This window comes from Megalobrama amblycephala, linkage group LG13, assembly GCF_018812025.1.
Source record: "Megalobrama amblycephala isolate DHTTF-2021 linkage group LG13, ASM1881202v1, whole genome shotgun sequence".
Taxonomy (NCBI): Eukaryota; Metazoa; Chordata; class Actinopteri; order Cypriniformes; family Xenocyprididae; genus Megalobrama; species Megalobrama amblycephala.
Window position 1 is genome coordinate 27,664,083 of NC_063056.1, and position 23,171 is coordinate 27,687,253.

Here is a 23,171-nt window from a genome sequence, read left to right on the forward strand (position 1 = left end):
AAATAGAGACAATGCCTTTAAAATCCAATTTTTGAAGGCAGATTAGTGCCATCTGGTTGGATGAGAAAAACATCTGTAATGCCATGGTGTAACCACTAGATTCATATATATAAATCTTATAAATTCTCTAGTTATTTTTGGACATAAATTCTTATTTTTATTAAGTTGTGGATTCGGATATTTAGACATTCTCAAAGACTACTTTTTGTCAAGGTTTAGGTTTTTTTTTGTTTGAAATGTTGATTTGAAGTGTCACTTTTTGCATTAATTTTACTAGGAATTGTGGCAATTTTATAGTGTCACCCCTTCATTGCTGTGCACTTTTTCTGAATCGTGGCTGATTTATAGATTGTACACAAAAAAATCTCTGTATTTTCATATTTTTGCCTATTTCCCATTCATTTTTGACCATGAACAACACAAGAGGTCTAAAATGACCAAACATCACCAGAGGGTTTATTTCATAATTATTCTAAATAATAAAAATGTGCACTTTTTTACAAAAATATTTGCTTTGACAAATACAAAATGTTTTGAAATAGAAAATACATAAAAGGCACAGGCACATATATACCCAACTTAGAATGCTAGTCTTACAATAGGACTTGATGCTTATTTTAGGAGACATGTTTAGTCATCCAGATTTTCTTTCTCAAGCAGTTCTTTCCAGCAGTGTTTGTATGGTTTCCATCACAATTACTTGGGCAACAGCATGTGAGAGCTGGGTATAGGGGTGTTTTAGCTTAAGGGTTGGCAGACAGCAGCCAACATGTCACTTCATCTGCTAAGAGTGTTTGGGTTTGAGACCTCTGTTACTCATACTGTAAAGAAAAGTATTACAAATCCATCTGTGCTGTGAACAGCCATTCCCCTCCAAGCTCTGTGTTTTGTCTTTCTGTTAAAAGTAAAAAAAAAACAGAAACGTGTTGCTGTTTGCAGAAAGGAACAAACTGTGGTACTGCCTTTACAGTATGTCATAAGCTAACAGTAATGTTAAAAGCGGAGAGATAAAGCTTGTGAAGAAATTAGTGTATGTGAAAATTTAACAGTGTCTAATAAGGCCAACTTTCCAGCTATTCCTATACATGTAAAAGAATGTAAAATACTAAAATCAAATATTCAATTTAACCCTCTGGAGTCTGAGGCTGATTTGGGGCTTGGAGAAGTTTTGACATGCCCTGACATTTGTGCTTTTTTCAGTTGTTCATAAACATATAAATGACAAAAGTGTCATTACACTGTATTCAGCACAAACTAGGCTACAATAATATGTGAGGAACATGTATGTGCATGTTTGTATTTTTGAAGGAATAATGTTTATTCGTGGTTATTGAAAAAACAAAAACTTAAGTCACTGAAATAAGGCCAAAAAAAGTATATTAAGTCTGTGTTCACAAGACTTTTGGGTATTGGAGGTTGTAGACTAGAGTTTTTGCTTCAGAATTATGTAAAAATTATGCTGCCTACTCCTTCATATAAAACAATATATTGATTTAGTTTTTGTAAGACACCTTTTGTCAAGAAACACAGTATGCGTGGGGGCGTGAATCTGCATGAATAATGGGCCATTTACACCTGAGAAGACAAAGGAATCACATAGTAATGATCTGAAATGACTTGCATATAATGAGGCCTATCAGTCAGGTAGGCTGTGAAAAAAACCCTCTGTAATAATGTCTCAGCTCATCATAAACAGCAATACTGTGAAATATTATTACAATTTAAAATAATGGTATTCTATTATATTCTTTAAAATATAATGTATTTCTGTGGTGCAAAGTGTCTGAACAATTATGTTACCTCTATGGCATTTCATATAGGCTTTTAGCTTAAAAGCATGCACATTTGGAGAAATATTGATGGATTCTTATATATTTATGTCAATTTTCTATACTAAGAAGTAATATTTATTGTCATCACTATGAGTGCTGGATACTGTGTTTTTAATTCATACTTGCAGCCGGAGGCCGCTCTTTACACCTTTAGTCCACAAATTCATAATATAAAGAAGAAAAGGAACTAGGAACTAATGGCATGTCTTCTAGAGCTCGCTAACCATTGCTTTAACATCCAAATAAACACTTTTCAAGACAATAAATACACGATTGAGACGATGAATGCATGTATTGCCTCAGAATTTGCCTCTGAATAGCGCTGGCTCCGTGGGCGTGGTCGCATTAGCGGGTAATGAGCTGAATCACAGACTTCTGACATGGCTCTCTTTTTATACAAATTACATAAACACAGAATGTTTGTTTTCGATTTGACTTGCACGATTTAAAACCTGACATTTCAACGTTTCTTTAGACGTAAGTGTCATTTTTTTTGTCATTAGTATTCATAAGTTACAGTTCATTTTCTGAGAACTATCAGATTGGACTTCGTTCAGAGGGAGAGGAGAGATCACGCAACATGTTAGTTTTCTTTATTTTACAAAAAGCACAACATTGTGTTTTTACTCTGAGTGTACACAAATAAAAGAAGATATTCTATAGTTTCAATTGATATATTACTTATGTCTCTATGACAAGAAATGACGGAGTATTCTAAGTCTGTTTTGCTGCAATGTGAAAAAAAACCTGCAAAACGCGCCGGTGCGTTTTCAGACCTCAGGGAGTTAAATGTATGTAAATTTGATCATTTATTTCAATAATTGAATAATGACAGACAATTAAAATAATAGAACCCCAGAAACTTATCCATTGTCACCTGAGATGCACCAGAACAGCCTCTAGCTGCCAGTTTATGTATTTTTCCAGTGCAATTATGGCTTGTATGGCTCGTAAGTGGATATTCTGGCGGTTCAGACCCGGCACCTATATGACGCCTTCCCACAATCCCACCAAACTCTGCTGTTCTTGTGTGGCTGCAATGTTTTTTATGAGGTAGGTAATGTACGTAAACAAAATTGCACCAAACTGCATAAAACCAGCCAGCAAAAATTGTGAAGCGTTTGGCATGAGAATTATTTTTCTAGTAGACATAAACAATTCTTTTACAGTATGAAACTATAATACAAAATACAGCGGGCTTGCCAAACCCAAGCGTTTACCATAGAAATACACATCTCCACAGTCTTTGAGATTACTGAAGCATTAAACATGGAAAAACGGGTGGGGTACAATATTGTACTGACTCACTAACCCCTGGTTTATTGATGAGGGGTTGACTACCCCCACACTTAAAGACAGATAGACAATGTGGTGCTACACTGAACCCAGACCACAGCCAGCAAAACACTCTGTGGTGCAGAGGCTGAGAGTGTGTTTTGAAATTCAGCCCCAGATGTTTTATATTATGGGGCTTTTATGCCAGTTTACCGTAACTGAGATTTACTGGTTTAACTGGAGTTAGTGTGTCTGAGCCAGGACTGGGTTTTTGGTCAATTGACAGTCAGCTCTGCATTATTCCTTGACCTCACCTCTCTGTCTCTTTCTGGCAAGGTAAACAACGGTGTGGCAAATAACATACAACCGTGCTGCCAGAACAGGAGCAGGTCAGCAGCAGACCATGGTTAAAATAGTCTGTAGTAATCCTTCGCTCACTCAATCTCAGTCTTTTGAGATGTTTTTATGAGGTTGTTTTGTTGAAGTTGAATGTGGATGAAACTGAGTTTGACTATAATTTGAGTGGTTACTGGAGTCATGAGCTCTGTCTCTTTCTGGCTTTGAAGATTAATGTAATGTTTAGCTCAATAATGTAGAGTCTGGTGATTATGTAAGGGATAATCCACGGCTAGGTGTGCATTAACCAATTTTGATCCACACATGAAGGCAAAGAACCACCCGATGCAAAGCTAGGTGTGTATTAAAGTTTATTATATGGTTACTTGCCAGCATGGACAAATTTAAAGGATTAAAATTTCCTGATAATTTACTCACCCCCATAAACATTCAAGATGTTTATATCTTTCCTTCTTCATTTGAAAAGAAATTAAGGTTTTTGAGGAAAACATTTCCAGGATTTTTTATCCATATAGAGGACTTCATTGGGGTACAACGTGTTGAAGGTCCAAACTGCAGTTTCAGTGCAGCTTCAAATCCCAGGTTTGACTTTATTTTATTACTTTACTTGGTGATTAGCTTAGAGCTGCAGCTAGGAAAATAATACAACAACTGGCCTAGCAACAACATTACAGTATTAATTAATATAATATTAATCTGCAATCCAAGTTATTGCAGTTATTAATTACTATATGGACTATTTATCATATAATTAGGCTTATCAAGTCAAAAGATGGCACTATTGTAATGAGCTATTCTAAGTTTGAGGAGACTGCCGAGTGATATACTACTTTTGCTGTCTACCAATAAACGTAATCTGTAACATGCATTTTTCTTTATTATATAACTTATTAAAATTATAAAAAGAATTTTGCCATGGACAATGAAGTATCATTATTATGCAAAAAATATTTGACTGCAATTTACCAATCAGAATCAAGTACTAGGGCAGTAAACTGTTCTCTTTTGTGTGCAACAAACTATTGAAATTGAATTAAATTGCAAATTCATATAAACTAGGGCTGCACAGTTAATCGAATTTGTAATCGTGATTACAATTACAGATGCCACTATTATGTAATCATTCATAGGCGCAATTACAAAAAAAAGTCCACTTAGATTATTCTGTGCTTAAGATTTTTTTTTTCTACGGGTTATCTTAAGGGTTTTTTCCCATTGTTTTAATTGTAGTTTTAGTATAATACCATGCATATTTTTACTTTTTTTATTATTATTTAAAGAAGAAACCAAACCAATGTATATTTGACATTTTGCTATAGAAAAGCAATAGGTTTTTCAGAAAGAGTGTTTTCAGCTTGTTTATTTTATGCAGTTGCTTCAAACAATGGTATAAAGCTATTCAAAACATTATTCCGTGTAAATTGTGATAATCGTAATTAATATTCACAATTCCAATTTCAAGGGAATAATAACAATAATCGACCAATTGTGCAGCCCTGATATGAACTGCAACAACAAATTGTGCGTTTTAACAGACACTTTGAGGAGCAGACACATGACCTCACTCAGAGATAAGCACCCTAACCCATGGCCAAAGATCTGGTTACTGTTGTGTTCCCACTATATTTCTTAAAACAGAAGGGCTGAATACACTTGCTTTCCAGCTGTATAGTTCGCTCATTTTCCGAATGGTCATGAATTTGTGTTCAGTCCTGCGTCTTCCAAGTCCTGATGTCAGCTTTGGATGCTCTCTGGAGGGGCAAAGAGGTTTATGTGTTATTTTAACGAATAATACACAAATCTCATTCTTTGTTGAAGTGGACTTCTACAACAGTCGATTTAGAAAGACATGTTTAATGTTTAAGAGCTTATTTTTCTCATTTTCCAGTCTTTCCCCAATATATTTCACTGCAGGTTTGGCAGTTTTTGAGTATATGTGTTTCTTTGCTTGAATGAGCGTGTGTTAGTTGGATCCTGCCAGGATATCTGCTCTTTGCTACATTTGTCAGTGGTCTGTGGAATTGGTGGAGAACTGGAATGATTATTATGAGTTGTTATATGAGAGACTATTTATGCATGAGGGTCCATAGGGTCCAGAGCTATTATGCAACCTTTCTCTCTCTCTGTCTCTCTCCTTTTTTGTTTCCCTCTCTTTCTGGCTGTCTTTTTTGATGGCTCATTTTTCTTTTCTTCTTATTTTCCTTTCCCCGTGTCCCTCCGTTCCAAATAATGACTAATATTTTCTCCTTAAATTAGCATGTGGCCCCTAGCAGTCGTGGAGAGGGACAGGAAAGGAAAGAAGGAAATCTGATCAATGCCATGTGTCCTGTGTGTATGATACTCCTATGCGCCAGCATTAAAACCTAAAGAGTTTTAAATCCAACTTTAATTCACTCCAATCAGAGCTGAAATTAACTTATGAGAAACTGTGACTGCGTGTTCATTTTTTTTTCTTTTTTCTTTGTGTTCCAAATATAGTTTGAAAAAAAACAAAAACATGTGCAATGTACTGTAGTTTAAGGTTCATCTGACCTCAAACGGACACGTTTCAGTGGCTGATTACATAAGATGCTAAACAGAACAGAGTAAAGGACTATTTTTAACTTGACACAGTGTCTTAAAACCACAATGCACATGGTGAGATGTTTAAAAAACAACATGAGACTCAACAGTACGGCCAAGCTCCAGACCAGCAACAAAAAAAAACCTACTAGAGCCAATAAATTAAACATAGGATACTATGTTCAAAAGTGCTTCAGTTCATTCAGTTCATTTCCAACAAACACTGCAATGCACTATTTATATAAACTTTATATAGGACGTTTTTATATAAACTGTTATTCTTGTAGTGAGTCTGATTCAAAACATTAATTATTAATTATATTAAACCATTAATTATCTGATTCAAGGCTGTTTTGTGAATCTTTTTGAATAACTTATGAAAAAGAACTGGTTCAACCAAGTCATTTTTCACTAGTTTTTAGTTAGTAAACACTAACAAGTCTAACAAGATATCGACACACACAAAGTTTTCCCAATTGTCTGTGTTTTAAATGATTGTTGTATAGAATCAAACAGTTAAAAACCATGAAAATTCAATCACAATATCCAGCTGCATGAAAAGCTAATATCTGCGTGAATTATTTGCTTTCGTATTCACTTAAAGGGTTAGTTCACCCAAAAAATGAAATTTTTGTTAGTAAGTACTCACCCTCATGTCATTCCAAACCCGACTTTTGTTCATCTAAAATAATACTGAGCCGGCATACGGAAGCGCTGCACTGCGTTCACTATGTCAACTGCATAGGAGAATGAAAGAGGAGAGACAAAATTGTTGAATAAAGTCATTATTTTTGTTTTGTTTTTGCACATTCTTGTCGCTTCATTATATCAAGGTTGAACCACTGTAGTCGCATGGACTATTTTAACAAAGTCTTTAATACTTTTCTGGACCTTTAACCCTTTCGAGCGTGAGTTTAAAATATTCTAACTGTCCCCCCAGAGTGAGTTTTTTTAAGGCGACCGTTATTTTAGAACGTTTGCCTTTAATGTTTCCATAGCGACGCGTCTTGCTTGTCACGAGCGCTGAACGCAGCCACAATAACACTGTATGACAGATGGATCTCTATTATTTTGTTTTTCCTTGTTTATTTAAAATATTCACAAACTTGCTTACCATGTCATCAACTATCTGATATTCCGATCCTCAAATATGTGTAAGTGCGTGTGTTTTGTCGTTTAAAAGCCTTTATAAATGATCTTTATCTTGATCTATAATGCGAGATGGGCGCCGCCATCTTAGTTTGCCCTGCATTTCACAGAGTCCTGTCAGTCGGATTTACAGCAGGTGAATTCATCCGTTTCTCCCGAAATATAAGCAAGTAAGTGGCTGGTGAACTGGAAGAATAATAGAGTAAACTTTATAGTTACTTAGACCCATAATGTGTGTCTGATATGAATAAATGTCGGCAAATTGTATTTGAATGGATTGTTATTGTTCCTTCCACTGATGTCTGACATCAGTGTGTATTTTATAAACTCTAAATATATTGTTTTAATGGTTCTTGTGCGTATTTAAATGTCTGAAACCTTAAAAGAAACGTTCTGTGGCTGAAAACACTGCATAGTTGTGATATATGACAAGAGCTGCGCGCGTCCGTCTCGCAGCCAGGGCGCGAAAGCACAGTTTGAATCTGGCAGTTATGTGATGTCACTGAACGTTCGAAATCCCATATGTGGGACCGTACGCCCAGGGGCACTGAAATAAAAATCCCATATGTGGGACCGTACCGCTCAAAGGGTTAAAGGTGCCCAAGAATGCTTTTTCACAAGATGTAATATAAGTCTAAGGTGTCTCCTGAATGTGTCTTTGAAGTTTCAGCTCAAAATACCCCATAGATTTTTTTTAATTAATTTTTTTAACTGCCTATTTTGGGGCATCATTAACAATGCACTGATTTACACTCGGCGCCGCCCCCTTAAATCGCGTGCTCCCTGCCACACCAGCTGTCGTCTATATTACAGCGCATTTACAAAGTTCTCACAGCTAATATAACCCTCAAATGGATCTTTACAATGCATGCTGTATGCATGCTTCGAATTATGTGAGTAAAGTATTTATTTGGATGTTAAAGTTTTATTCTGAGTGAATTTGAGGCTGTCCTCCGTGGCTAACGGCTAATGCTACACTGTTGGAGAGATTTATAAAGAATGAATATGTGTTTATGCATTATACAGACTGCAAGTGTTTAAAAAATTAAAATAGCGACGGCTCTTGTCTCCGTGAATACAGCAAGAAACGATGGTAACTTTAACCTCATTTAACAGTACATTAGCAACATGCTAACGAAACATTTAGAAAGACAATTTACAAATATCAGTAAAAATATCATGCTATCATGGATTATGTCAGTTATTATTGCTCCATCTGCCATTTTTCGCTGTTATTCTTGCTTACTTAGTCTGATGATTCGGCTGTGTGCAGCTCCAGACGTTAACTGGCTACCTTTGTGTAATCCCTTTCATAATGTTGGGAACATGGGCTGGCATTATGCAAATATTGGGGCGTACACCCCGACTGTTACGTAACAGTCGGTGTTATGTTGAGATTCGCCTGTTCTTCTGAGGTCGTTAAAACAAATGAGATTTATATAAAAAGGAGGAAACAATGTGGTTTGAGACTCACTGTATGTCTTTTCCATGTACTGAACTCTTGTTATTTAACTATGCCAAGGTAAATTCAATTTTTGAATCTAGGGCACCTTTAATGATGGAAATTACATTGCTTTCTATGGAGGATAAAAAAAAAAAAAACTCATGGATTTCATAAAAAATATCTTAATTTGTGGTTCCAAAGATGAAAGAAGCTCTTGGTTTGGAACGACATGAGGGTGAGAACTTAATGACAGAAATGTAATTTTTGGGTGAACTAACCCTAAGTACTCTTCCCAAGCACGAGGACAGCGTGTTTTACCGACCCAACCAGAGGCAGATGACTACATGTGTTTTCTTTCTTTTTCCATTGTGCCCTTATCTTCACCCAGGAACATCATTGTGGGGCCTTATAATGACAGAACATCTTTGGTTTGGGTTATCAGAGCACTCTCATTCACGCTACTGCAGATGTGGAGCGTTTGACATTTGTGAGCACCATTACTGAGCGTGTCCCCTAAAAATATCCTGCCGTATGGTACTCATTTTTAATGTGGCACCAATCCTTGGTGTCAGATGCAAACAAAATGTTGATGAAAGAAATCCCTCACTCTCTCTCCCTTCTTGTTTGTGCCGTGTATGCGTCCTTCCCATAATTTGTCCACATGAAAGCAGTCGAGTGCGGGCACAGCATCTGTTCGGCTCATTAAAATCCGCTCATGGTTTAATACTGCACCTTTTAAAGCTCTGCAGTCCTGCAACAGTTTAGCAAGAGCAATCAATCTTATGGGTTTTAGTCTTCTAGGTCATCAGGCTGCCACTCAAATGGCCAATGCTACAAAAAATAAACATTTGTGCCAGTGTTTTAAAATCTACTTGGCATTGGTGACAGTCGGTAAAAAACTTGTTTTCCTGCAAACAGCAACGAACAAACACAGCACAAGTCGTATGTCCGATTTGTGCACATATGACTCTTTTTAATTAATCACTCAGAAAAAGATTCACAAAACACGTGTTAGTTAGTGGCTTGAATTAGTCAGTGAATCATTCAGAAACATTACTCAGGTGCTCCATCATTGTCCTTTTTATTTTTGCCAGGAACCATTACTGTGATGTGTATTTTAAACTTACATCAGTATATTTACTGATTTCTTGTTTATTTGACAACACATTTTGATGTAATAAATTAATAAGTAGTATTCTAAACATTAAAATACAAATATTTATTGGTTTATTGTTTAATGTAATGAAGTGTAATTGTATTGTTGAATCAAAGGAATCTTATTCTGGGAGTAAGACCAATTCCAGTTGTTTTTGACTTCACTTTTTCTGGGATAAGAAGAATATTTTTATATTAACGTTGCTTGTGTCATGAACTTATGTGATGGATTTTGTATTGAGGTAGCATGTGAACTGTCAGCATCCAAGCCAAATCCCTGCTGGAGACAAGTACGCAATTTCCAAAAAATTCATCTGCTCCTGCATAAAACTGTTGTTTACTTAGACGTAAATGTAATTAACGCAGCTTCAGGTTCAGAGTAGATTTAAACCACTTGTTTGTCACAGACGCTCTGTCGCGGTGCACTGCTCATTAAGCACGCTCCTAGTTTCTCAGCTCACAGGAATCCTAATGTGGTCTCGAACACTTTTTCTAATGAAGCCCTTAAAGAAAAGAAAAAACCCCAGAAAGAATAGGAATAATATACTCCAGCCCAGTAAGGAGACCTATAAAATCCTATAGCTCTTTAATGAAAACTTGTCATCTACCCGGAATGTTCTGGTCTCTTTCTTTCTTTCTGTTTGTGTCTATGACTTTTTCTTTTTATTTGTTCTCAAACTAAAACTGACAGTAGTGATTTATGATTCAATATAATTTTAAAGAGTTTCCTCCACTCATAAGGTCTAATAGACCTGGGGTTGAAACATTTTTTTGATGCCATGGACCCCCAAATATAATGGTCCCCTTGGAAGAAACCCCTTTCCTAAAATATAAAGGCAACCATATATTTTACATTTCATTTGTGAATAAAAAATATTATCTAGGAAATTTGAACTGTATCTGTCAATAAAAAAAATTAATAATATTAATCTCATGATATCCAAGAATGTTTCATTTATTTATTTAGAGCTATTAATATTAATATTTTTTATTTATGTTTACTTTTTTTCTCTCTGAAACTTTCCCCAGACCCTGTACTACACAAAAAAAAAAGTTTTACATTTATATTTGGGGAATTATGTTCCGTGTGTTCAGTGGCCTATATAAGTACTATCTCTCTTTTTCAGATTGCTCCTTTATAAGTACATTTTTCATAAAAGACAAAACAACATGTTTTTGTTCCATTTTTTAACCTTACTAAACACAATTTCAAAAGTGGTCTGGACAAGGAAGGTATCTGCAGGGGCGCCGCTAGCAATTTTGGGCCCTATGAAAGAATTTGAGGTTGGGGCCTCTACCGCACCAAACATACAATTCAACCTAGCTATCCAAATCTTTGTCTGCAATTTAAAGGTGTCCTAGAACCAGTTTTAACAAAATGTAATATTTAACTGCCTATTTTGAACCATAATTATATATGCACCGATTCAGTGCACGGCCCCTTTAAATCTCGGGCTTCCCTCCCCCAGAGCTCGCGCTTGCCTTAAACAGCATAAACAAAGTTCACAGCTAATATAACCCTCAAAATGGATCTTTACAAAGTGTTTGTCATTCATGCTGCATGCATGCATCGATTCCTGTGAGTATAGTATTTATTTGGACGTTTACATTTGATTCTGAATGAGTTTGAGGCTGTGTTCCGTGGCTAACGGGCTAATGCTACACTGTTGGAGAGATTTATAAAGAATGAAGTTGTGTTTATGCATTATACAGACTGCAAGTGTTTAAATATAGTGAATACAGTGAATACAGTAATAAACAGTAATAAACGATGGTAACTTTAACCACTTTTAACAGTACATTAGCAACATGCTAACGAAACATTTAGAAAGACAATTTAAAAATATCACTAAAAATATCATGTAATCATGGATCATGTCATTTTTCATTTTTTTCGCTATTGTTCTTGCTTGCTTACCTAGTCTGATGATTCTGCTGTGCACATCCAGACATTTTGCCCTTTTGTAATGCCTTGAACATGAGCTGGCATATGCAAATATTGGGGGTGTACATATTAATGATCTGTTACATAACAGTCTGTGTTATGTTGAGATTCGCCTGTTTTTTCGGAGGTCTTTTAAACGAATGAGATTTACATAAGAAGGAGGAAACAATGGTGTTTGAAACTCACTGTATGCCATTTCCATGTACTGAACTCTTGTTATTCATCTATGCCGAGGTAAATTAAATTTTTCATTCAATGGCACCTTGAATAATAACGACCTATTACTTTTGCTATTGCTTTTGACCACTAGGTATCAGTATTTAGTCAGAGACTTCCCATGGCTATAGCTAGGACTAGCAGATTATTTATTATGCAAATGTAAATGTAAAAGAAAAATACAGTACAGTAATCAAATATTCATATTTATACATTCTTAAACAAAACCAATTGTTTAGTCAAAAATTCAGGAAGGTCCATATTCTAAAGCTCTAACTTGTACTCGGCCTTAAATAACATAGTTCTTGTAATTGTTAACTATAGCATTTGTTACAATAAGGATGCAATTACAGGTAAGACCATTTTTTCTTTCTTTTTTTTATAGCATTTGTTATGAAAAATAGCAACACAGACACTATAGCTACATGCCACAGCTGTAATATAAATCTTTATTGAAAAAATCAATTCTAACAGATTATCTATTATAAATTCTACAACTAATCAAAATTTGCCACAATAAATACAATAAAACATGATCAATTCTAGTAAATGTGGTCTTCAGTTTAAAAAGCTTGCAGGATGATGATTTCCCCTCTTTTCATCAGTCATTTTAGTGGCTGTTTTAGATCATGTTCGACTTTCTCTGTAGAGTTTTATATCCTCAATAGAATCCAAATGGGTTGCACATTTTATCATCAGCGTCACATAGGAATGGCTCGTGCAAATCTTAACACATTTGGAGCGCGCTGGTGAACGCGCTTACAGTGATTCGTGCGCCACTCGTGCAAAATTAAACAACTGGTCTTCAGTCACAGTCATATTGCGCAGACAATCCGTTCAGTTCGTACAGCTTATAAAAGCTCCGAAAGCGCGATGTACAATTAATTAATAGTCTGATGATTCTACGTTTCGGTGTGGGCGTTCAGAGGAGAGTAACGTACGGCAACATGTGAGAAGTGCCGGTGCGCGAGAAGTGCCGCTACTGCGCACCGGTGAGCACTGACTGTTACTACTAATAAAATCGATCTCTGGGGGCCCCCAAAAGTGCTTGGGTCCTTAGAATCGTCCTAACTTTCCCCCCTTAGCGGGGCCCCTGGGTATCTATTTAACACTGTGACACTCCATAGGTTCACAGTTTTCCTAAGAAGAGACAGTATACTGAGAATAGTATATTTCAGTATACTGAAGACTGTGTGTGTGTGTGTGTGTGTATTTGTGTGTGAGAGAAGAGAGCATGTGCTCATAAAGTCTCAGAAATCTTCACCATGGGAGACTTGTCTGTCCCTTTCCTACAGCGTGCCTAAAGCATCCTCATAAATAAAACCAGATGGCTTCAATATGTCTTGAAATGGAAGGAGAGCTTTGCACTGGCCTTGCAGTGTCACATCAACAGTTCTGAGGAGCAGAGTTTTAATGTTTTATAAGGCAGTTGACTGTTTTTCTCCTTACAGCAGAATGAAGACGGCGGAGATCTGTGTGGTCCTGTTTGTCTTGGGCTGTGTTTGTGAACTGTCATTGTCTTTGGACCCCCGAGATCCAAATGTGTGCAGCTTATGGGAAAGGTAAGCATCATCTCCAATACAGAGCTCAGAAAGACACTGCCAACAGCCGATCTGCTCCACTGCATACTGGCAACCAAAACTGCTGTTGTAGATCATTTTTTGCAAGTCAAACAACAACAACACTGCAAAAATCCAGTTCCCAGTTAATATATGTGTCTTGTTTTCCTAGTAAAACTCAAACTAAAGCATCTAAGTATTGTTAAAACCAGATAAAGTTGCAGAAGTAGCAAAACTGCATAATATATCGTGACCTGCCTCAGACAATATAGTTTAAGAGTTATGAGAATGTCTTTTATATAGTAAGTGTAAGAATATTAGTCAATGTCTTGTTCTATTGTGTTTCTGTGAACTTAATTTATTTAAACTAGATGTCACTACTCAACCTTTATTGGTAATAATTTCTGCTGCAATAATATTCTTTGGAAAGATTCAGTGTCGTTTAAGGGTGGTTAGACATTCTGGACATCACAAGAAACTTCGATCACATGAAGCGATCACACTTGACTTGGGCTCCACTGACTTCCATGCAAATGCGGGAGACATGGGCGGAAGTTTTAAAGCTTTAAAACTTCAAAGCTATAGGTTTGCAGTGTTGCAGGAAAGTCAAGTAGATGGTATATTTTCATATTTCGAATATATTATTATTTGTTATTTTTTATTTATAAAACAAGCCCTAGAGCATGACATAATATCCTGTTCATTGCGGTTTCTGAGGAAATTTTGACTGTGGCTTTATACTGATGCCTAGTGGTTTTCCGATTTCCGATTTGTCAATCACATTTCTGGGATGTTTTGTTTCTGGAAAATTCACTTTGGCAAGCTGTTTCAAACTCCTGAAATGAACTCCAACCAAACTTTGTTTTGGCCTGAAATTATGTCTCACCAGTTCCTTCTTCATTTTTGCTTAAAATATATCGTATGGAAGCTTACTTCAGCAACTGAATAAAACTTTTTAATCTCGCAATTCTGACTTTTTTTCTCAGAATTGCGTGATATAAACTCCAATTATTATAACTATATTACTATATAACTCCAAGTTATAATGTCAGAATTGCGAGAAATAAACACAATTGTGAGTTATAAAGTCAGAATTGTGAGATATAAACAATTGCGAGAAAAAAATGTCAGAAATGTGAATTTATATCTCACAATTCTTACTTTATTTCTCGCAATTGCTAGTTTATATCTCGCAATTCTGACTATATAACTTGTAATTGTGTGTTTATATATCGCAATTCTGAGAAAAAAAAAATAATAATATCGGGTCCTTAAGTACATAGCAACTTTTATTTTTTTTAGCACACAATGGTTTCAAAATTCAAAGTAAAATAAAAATGTCAAATTATTTTAAAATGCCAGAGACCCTACATACAGTAGGACAAGCTGTCTGGAGAATGGATGGATGGGAATTTTCAAAATCATTTTAATGGCGAAAAAACTGAACTGAACTTTTGACTGAAACAAGTCAGAAAGTCAGCATTTTTGAGAAAGACCCATTTATGGTGTGGGAGCCTTTTCAAGTAATCTTAACCACAGACCTTATTTTACTCATAAATCAAAAACTGTAATTCTAAAAATGCATTATAAATCCCTAAGGGAACCTATGGCCCAAAAAGAAGCTAATTCTCTTGGTTTTATCACTACAAACTGAACACATGAATCATGATACCCTTGAGCAAGACACTCTACTACAGACACAATTCCTGCACTTAGTGTGTTGTACATTACACTGTTAGCCCGGATAAGTTGAATTTACTTAAAATAATAGGAGGAAAATGGTTGCCCTAAAAAAATTAAGTAATGTTAACTTAATAATTCGAGTTCATTTAACTTAAAATGTTTTGTAATATATTACTTTGTAGTTATTACACCTAGTATATTTAAGTTCAGTGTACTAAGCAAGTTAACTTGCCACCAATCAAAATTCATCCATGCCTCCCATCATGCATTGCTGCATGAATAAATTATGAGCTGAATTGTTTTAGTAATTTTCTTTATTCTCACTATTTAAATTTTGCTGTTTTTCTGTGACTTTTTAGTAGCTTGTTTTCTAATGTTCAGATTTGATCTGTTGATCAGAATATGTTGCTTGTCACTGTTGTTGAGATTCATACGCTGATTCTTGATGTCTGTGTGTGCCTAAAATATTTTTTTTTGTGATAAGGACAACTTAAAAAAAAAAAAAAAAAAATTCTATTGATAAAGTTGATCTTCTGCTGTAGAATCACAGTGCTGCTGTAATCAATAATGTAAATCTAACTCAGAGATTGGGCTCTAAATGAGTTCAGTGATTCAGATCAAATAATGATTATGTGAAAACATAATCAACGCCACCTGATCATCTTTTAACTTTGCTTGTCTGGTTGGTTTTAATGCAGTTAAACCCGCCCAAACAAAATCTAATATTAAAAAGTCAAGGGTCAAGAGCTCAACTAAAACAAACCCTGAACTCGATGATGGTAACTTAAAAATTGTGATTTTCTCCTTTGGTGAAAAACTAAAAAAAGGTAAATGTTTGGAAAAAATATGTGCATTTAACTTACATTTATTAACACATTCAAATACACCCACAAATTAGTAGAATATACTTATATTTTATAAGTAATGCAATCAAACTTAAATATTTTAAGTATATTGTAATTATATTTTTAAGTAAATATAAAATCCGGGCTAAGAGTGTATGTTAAATGATGCAAAATAACAAGCGACTGGTGAGCATGACAAAATCTTTGTTCCTTTTTAGTTTCACCACTTCAGTGAAGGAGTCATACGCTCAGCCTTTCGACTATGTGCGTGAAGAGACCTGCTCTGAACCCTGGAGCGCTAACAAATGCACCCGGCACAGGTGACATACACTGACAAACACACATGCACTCAAACATTTACTCACAGTTACACTGAGCTGACTTAGACTAAACGCAGCATGAATTCTTTCATCCTACTGAGCTGCAGAGGTTTTTCGGTCTTCAGCTTAGGTCATTGGAGGGATTGTTTGGTTTGGCAGTGGAGGCTTAAAATTGCTTCGAATCCAAGTAATTGTGATGCTGGCGTGCACACATGCTCCCTTTATAATAATGCTGGCATGGATCACTCTCCCTGCCGGTCTTACGGCGGTTCCCAAAGGCCTTTTAAGTTTAATCTGAACTAAGGCAAATGGGAAGGGCACTGAATGTTTAATACATTTCTAAATATTATACGTTTATGTTTAGAAGTTGATCCAAGACAACTACCGAATCTTACAGAAGTCTTACTGAGGGACTTTATATTCCAACTACAGCTGATCTGTGATAATGAAATAATGAATTTTGTGTGGTCTTGCATTTTCCAGTGTTTATAATGGAGGTTATTAAACTCTTTCTTATTCACTCTCCAGGATCACCTATAAAACACTTTATAGGCAGGTGGTGAAAATGGACTATCGAAAGAGGTATCACTGCTGCAGTGGCTTCTATGAAAGCAGTAATAAATGTGTTCGTGAGTATTACGTTGACATTTTACCTCTAACTGAATGGTTTTGAACGGTTTGTTTTTGTATTTTTCATCTCTCTGCGTGTTTATTTTTTCCTTCCTGCTCTATGTGTGCGTAGCACGTTGCACTAAGGAGTGTGTCCATGGCCGCTGTGTAGCACCTGATCGCTGCCAGTGTGAGAGCGGCTGGCGTGGAGACGATTGTTCCAGCTGTGAGTTATGCGTCACAATTTCTCTCCTTATTCTGACACACAAAAACAACTAAAAAGTGCAGCATTTAAAGGCATTATCAGTGTGAAAGCTGTTTCAAACAAGCAGGCAACATCTTTGCTTATGCTCAATTCTAAGGCAGCAATCCTATATGCTTTGCAACAAGCTATGTTAAAAAAATTAATCCAAGAAGGTGAACAGAGGAAGAACAATCTGGATGGATTATAAATAAATGTTTAATTTATCCAATACTGGAAACTCTTTTTTCTTCTTTCTGTAGCACACATGGTCATGCACAGGGTTTCATAAGGAGAGACTTTTCACTAGCCAGTGTTCTGGCTTCATTTTGAACATGTTGTCATTTGTTAGTGTTGCTGTGCACATATTTTTTTTTGGGCCCCATTTTCTCCCTTTTCTTTTTCCTCTTGTTTTCTTTTTCCCTCTCCTCTCTGCATCTGTTCTCACCTTAACTCTACTCCTTTCTTTTCTTTTAGTATGTGTATGCATAATCAAAATGAAAATAAAATAAGAGTTTTGCACAGCTACATTTTCTAGTGAATCTGCAGTTTTTCTCATCTAATTTGGCACATTTCTCTAAAATAACTTTAAGAGATAGTTCACCCAAAAATGAAAATTCTGTCATTAATTACTCATCCTCATGTCCTTCCAAACCCGTAAGACTTTCCTTCATCTTAGGAAAACAAAGGAAGATCATTATCTGATACGGTCCCTCCATTGACAGTCTACGCAACTACTTTGATGCTTCACAAAGTTCATAAGATCGTAAATAAAAGCCTAAATTCAATCTGTTCTTCATATAAAGCGATTGTGTCTCTTCAGAAAATTTGGATTAAACCTCTCACTTCATATGGATTAGTTTTCCAATCTCTTCATGAACTTTTTGAAGTGTCAAAGTGGTAGTCACATAGCTGTCTACACTGACAGCAACATAGTGTTGGCCCAGATCTGGCCCACATCTGGTCCGTGTGTAATCCACATGTACCAGATGTGGGCCAGATCTGGGCCACACTATGTTGCTGTCTGGGGGACAGAAAGCTCTCAGATTTCATCAAAAAGATCTTCATTTGTGTTCTGAAGACGAAGGAAAGTCTTACGGGTTTGGAATGTCAAGAGGGTGAGTAATTAATGACAGAATTTTCATTTTGGGGTGAACTAACCCTTTAAGTTTTAGTAATTTTGTAGTGTTGCACTGACCGTCCTTGTGTATGCCAGTGACACCATTGGGCGTTTACTGTAGTATCTTAGTCTGTAATAGTGATTTGATTTGAAAGACTGTGGTTTCAGAGGAGTACAATGCTATATAGGCTCTTGAGTGGAGTTTACATAAGTGAAATGGAAACTCAAGACTCTGGTTCTAGGCAGAAGACCTCTCTCTAATTTTGCCTCGCTCTTTGTTTGGTTGGACTGTGAAACCCCATTATTAGCTCGCTTTGGCAAGAGGAGGCTTGACACTTCCTGAATGCCTGTGTGTTGGGAGCTTTGTGGGAAATTAGAGAGGTTTGAGGTTTTAAATACACATTTCTTTCACTCTGTCCTGAGAGACTAAAGGCCAAACTGCTATAAGACTTCTTGCCTGTTTAAAACCATGCAAAAGAGATCATTGATAAAGTAGAATATACATAACATCATATAGTATATACACTAAAAGGCAAAATGAATGCTACACAAAACAAAAACAGCGTTTGGAGTGGAATGTCCATAATGTTCAACATTTTCGCATTAGAAAGAAATTCACGGTTAACTATTTAAGTAGGGGCTTCTGGGAAAGTGCCCTTCAAGACAAGACCGTTAACCCAACAACAACTTTTCCCTCTTGGATTAGAGAGGAATTTTCCCACATCTCAAAAAGTCATTCCATTTTTACTGGAAGCATGCTGTTTAATAAAACTGTTCTTATTTGAGTTTTCATCTTCATACAATATAAACAGACTCACATGAACTAAGAGAATGAAAGTTCATTTGTATATAATATTCCATCACAAGTTTGTAATTTCAGATGATGCAGATTTATCCTGAGGGGCTTTAGGGCATGGGGGCTTGGGAACAAAAATTTGAACTTGTAGTGTAGCTCAATTAAGTGTCACCATTAAGGAAACTGCTTTGAGCTGAAAAAAAAAAAAAAAAGTTCTGACGCTTCCTCTTGTCTTTTTAAAGTGGTATGCATTTGCTTTGAGAACTGGTTGGACGTCAGCTTAGTGTTTGAATCAAGACAGCTGGTGAGCTCCACTTCCTAAAGTGTGATATGTGAAAGTGGGATGTTGGAATCATTCACATCCCCCGTTGTCAGAGTGTCAGACCCCAAGACTCTAAATCTCTGCCCTGAAGTGGAAGGACAGAACAGACATTTCTCAAACAGTCTGCAGAATATATAAAAAGTATAAAGTTTGGGGTCAGTAAGATTTATATATATATTCAGCAGGGACACATTAAATCGATCAAAAGTTGAAAACATTACAAGATTTCTACTTCAAATAAATGTTCTTGAACATCACAGTTTTCATCTGTAATGATAAATGATTCTTGACCATGTTAATAAATGTGATAATAAATATTTCTTGATATTAGAATGATTTCTGAAAGATCATGTGACACTGAAGACTGGAGTAATGGCTGTTAAAAATTTAGCTTTGCCATTAAAATATATTAAAAAACAGTTATTTTCGATTGTAATAATATTTCATAATATTACTTAATTTTTTTCATAATTTTTACTGTATTTTTGATCAAATAAATGTAGCTTTGGTGAGATTTATTTCAAAAACATTTAAAAATCTTTCCAACCCCAACTTTTGAATGGTAATATATGTATTAGATTTCTATAAAAAATTATATATTATATAAATGTTCATATATATATATATATATATATATATATATATATATATATATATATATATATATATATATATATATATATATATATATATATATCTTTTTTTTTGGGGGGGGGGGGTATCCCTTTAAATCAAAATAGAAAGAAACCCTTCAATGCATTGAAATACAGAAGTTAAGATGTATTGTTGGAGACAAATGAGCTCTGATCCTCACTGATTAATGATCTCTTTAGGTTCCAGAGAAGTGTGTGTGTGTGTGTGTGTGTGTGTGTCTGTGTCTGTGATGGATTCCTCTTCTTAACCCGTAAAGGGTACGTGTCATCAGTTTAGGTTGTGTCATGAACGAAATCCAATCCCTGTGTGAGCTCTGGCCTAAGCTCTCTCTGAGGTCCAGCCAAACTCCATCTGTTAAATTTCCCATTTGAAACTCATTCCTTTTGTTGAGCTCCGTACAAATTCTCCAGTCAATCACACTATCAATTTGTTATGCTCTAAATGCCAGGGATGCTTAAGAGAATCTCTAAAGTATATAGAAAGCCTTTAGCACTAATTTCCTCAAATGCCCAAAGAAAATTAGACCAACTTAAGACAATAAGAAAACCACCTATACAAGAAAACTTTGTAAATGCATTAAAACAGATTTCATAATATGCGTGTTTGCTGATATCTCAGATTTAGCTACATTTGGAATTCGTGTTTGTGTTCAGCATGTGATGCCCAGCATTGGGGTACAGGCTGCAGACGACTCTGTGAGTGCCAGAACGGGGGAGAGTGTAACGCTCTTACAGGAGCCTGTCAGTGCCCAGCCGGATACACTGGTGTAAACTGCCAGGTATGGCTGCACCAGCAGCCTCTTTATCGATCTTGATATGGTAACATGTAAATAATGAACTGGTTTTATTCAAGTCAAATATATTATTGAATACCATATTAAAATGAAAATGGTAGCAACTGCACATTTTCCATTTTTACTGTGTGATTTTGGAGAAGATATTTACAAAAAACTAAAGCTACAACATACATTATAATAAAAGTCAAATCATTTTAATTCAAGATTTTTTCTTCCTGCCAGGACCCCTGTCCCACAAAGTCGTTCGGTCAAGGCTGTCTGCAGGAATGCCAGTGTGGAACAGGAGGATTCTGCAATAAAACCACTGGAGAGTGTGTGTGCAGAGATGGATTTACTGGAACTCTGTAAGTACAGGAAGTACTTTCTTACTGCTCTCTGTATATTACGGAGGGATGTTTAAATGCTAAATTTAGTCACTTAAGCCTATAAATATTTGCAGAGCATTGCATTACATACTGTACATTTGTATTCCATGTCTTTTCTGCAATTTCATTTGGGTGTTTTTAGTGGAAAATGTAATTCCATGTATAGTCTTAATAATAAGTTGGTTCACATAACCATTGCCACTAATGGAGCTACGATCAACTTAGGCTTACGATGCGTTTGGGAAATGCTGCCCTGCTTAGTGGCCAAAAAAGTGTGCAACTGAATTCTTTTTTAAACATTTCCAAGACAGCAACATAGTGTGGCCCAGATCCGGTCCACATCTGATACATGTGGATTACATGCGGACCAGATGTGGGCCGGAACTGGGCCGAAACTATATTGCTGTCAGGGTTTACTCAATAATGTTCCAATAATTAAATAATGTTAAATAATCTCAATAATATTTTACATTTTTACAATCCTAAAACAATTTTTGAATGGTGTCTCTGTCACTCAGGTGCGAGAAGCCGTGTATGAGGTCGAATCGCTGTCCTGTACGCTGCTCATGTCAGAATGGAGGCATCTGCCAGGGGAGAGGGGTGTGTTTGTGTCCACCCGGCTGGATGGTGAGAAATCTGTGTCTTGGTTTTGTTTTGTTTCCTATTATTCTTCGTTGGTCATCCATTTTTCAGCCTCTCTCTCTCTGTTTCAGGGTGCAGTGTGTACTGAGCGGTGTCCACCGGGCCGTTTTGGTTCAAACTGTGCTAAAGAATGTTTTTGCCATAACGGAGGTCACTGTGATCCAGAAAAGGGCCAATGTCAGTGCGATGCAGGCTACACTGGAGAAAGGTCTGTATAATGTACTCTCAGATTATACTAGGGGAATCTAATATTCCAGCACAGGTGATAGACAGTTTTATTTCAAATTATGGCTAAAGATGAAGCATTTATAGCTTACATAAATTAAAAAAATACATAGTTTAAAGGTGCTCTAAGTGATCCTGGGTGGAGTAACTTCCTGTTGACGTTCGAAGTGTTGTCAAACAAAACAGAGGCTAGCTAGACCCTCCTCCCTCCTTTGTTTTTGTTGCCGTTTTCGGAGCTTGTGGCGACTACAGAGACCGCGTTTTTTTACAGTGTGTTCAGGGGACAGGCAGCTACCGGATAGTGAGGAGATGTTTGCTGTATGTGACAAAAAATGTTTTGGCCTAAAAATGCGTGACATCACTTAGAGCACCTTTAAACATCAGGGTTGAAAGGATGCATGAGGCCCATAAGTATCAAGCTGTACTGTAAAGCCACTTTTCCACCATTGGGCTAAACCGTTCTCATTGCTTAAATGGTTAGTTCACCCAAAAATGAAATTTCTGTCATTAATTACTCACCCTCATGTCGTTCCAAACCTGTAAGACCTTCGTTCATCTTCAGAACACAAATTAAGATATTTTGATGTAGTCCGAGATGTTTTTTATCCTGAGCCGCTGTTCGGACATAGAGACGGGTAGAGACGAATTTGTTGAATAAAGTCATTCACGAGTTCGTGTGCACATATAATCTTAGCGTAAGTGGTAAACAGATTTGGCTTGCTTGGTCTGCTATAGAGGGGCTCGGAAAAAATATCCTACTCGAGCTCCGATTGCCCCACTATAACAGGAAAAATTAGTACAAAAGGAGGAGAAGGGGAGGAGGAGGGATGCCAAAAGAACTAACAACAGGAAGAGGTAAGATGCTGGTTTTATACCTTGGTATTAATTGGAAGATTAGATGGGCGTACTCCTCCCGAAATTACGTTTATTAACTTCACTTATTTTTGTTTTGTTTTTGCTCAAAAAAATATTCTTGTTGCTTCATAACATTAAGGTTGAACCATTATAGTCACGTTGACTATTTTAATGATGTTTTTACTACTTTTCTGGACATTGAAT

General features: G+C 36.2%; 1 protein-coding gene across 1 annotated transcript in view; it reads left to right on the top strand.

The window, feature by feature from the left end:
• pear1 (platelet endothelial aggregation receptor 1) overlaps positions 1-23,171 on the top strand; it is a 50,874-nt gene that overhangs the window by 12,972 nt on the left and 14,731 nt on the right. Inside the window, exons 2-9 of the mRNA XM_048153783.1 lie at positions 13,387-13,497; positions 16,241-16,342; positions 16,871-16,971; positions 17,085-17,177; positions 20,738-20,862; positions 21,103-21,224; positions 21,764-21,872; positions 21,959-22,095. Of these exons, the coding sequence (XP_048009740.1) occupies positions 13,391-13,497; positions 16,241-16,342; positions 16,871-16,971; positions 17,085-17,177; positions 20,738-20,862; positions 21,103-21,224; positions 21,764-21,872; positions 21,959-22,095 (896 nt within the window). The 5' untranslated portion in view covers positions 13,387-13,390. The remainder of the gene's footprint in view (positions 1-13,386; positions 13,498-16,240; positions 16,343-16,870; positions 16,972-17,084; positions 17,178-20,737; positions 20,863-21,102; positions 21,225-21,763; positions 21,873-21,958; positions 22,096-23,171) is intronic.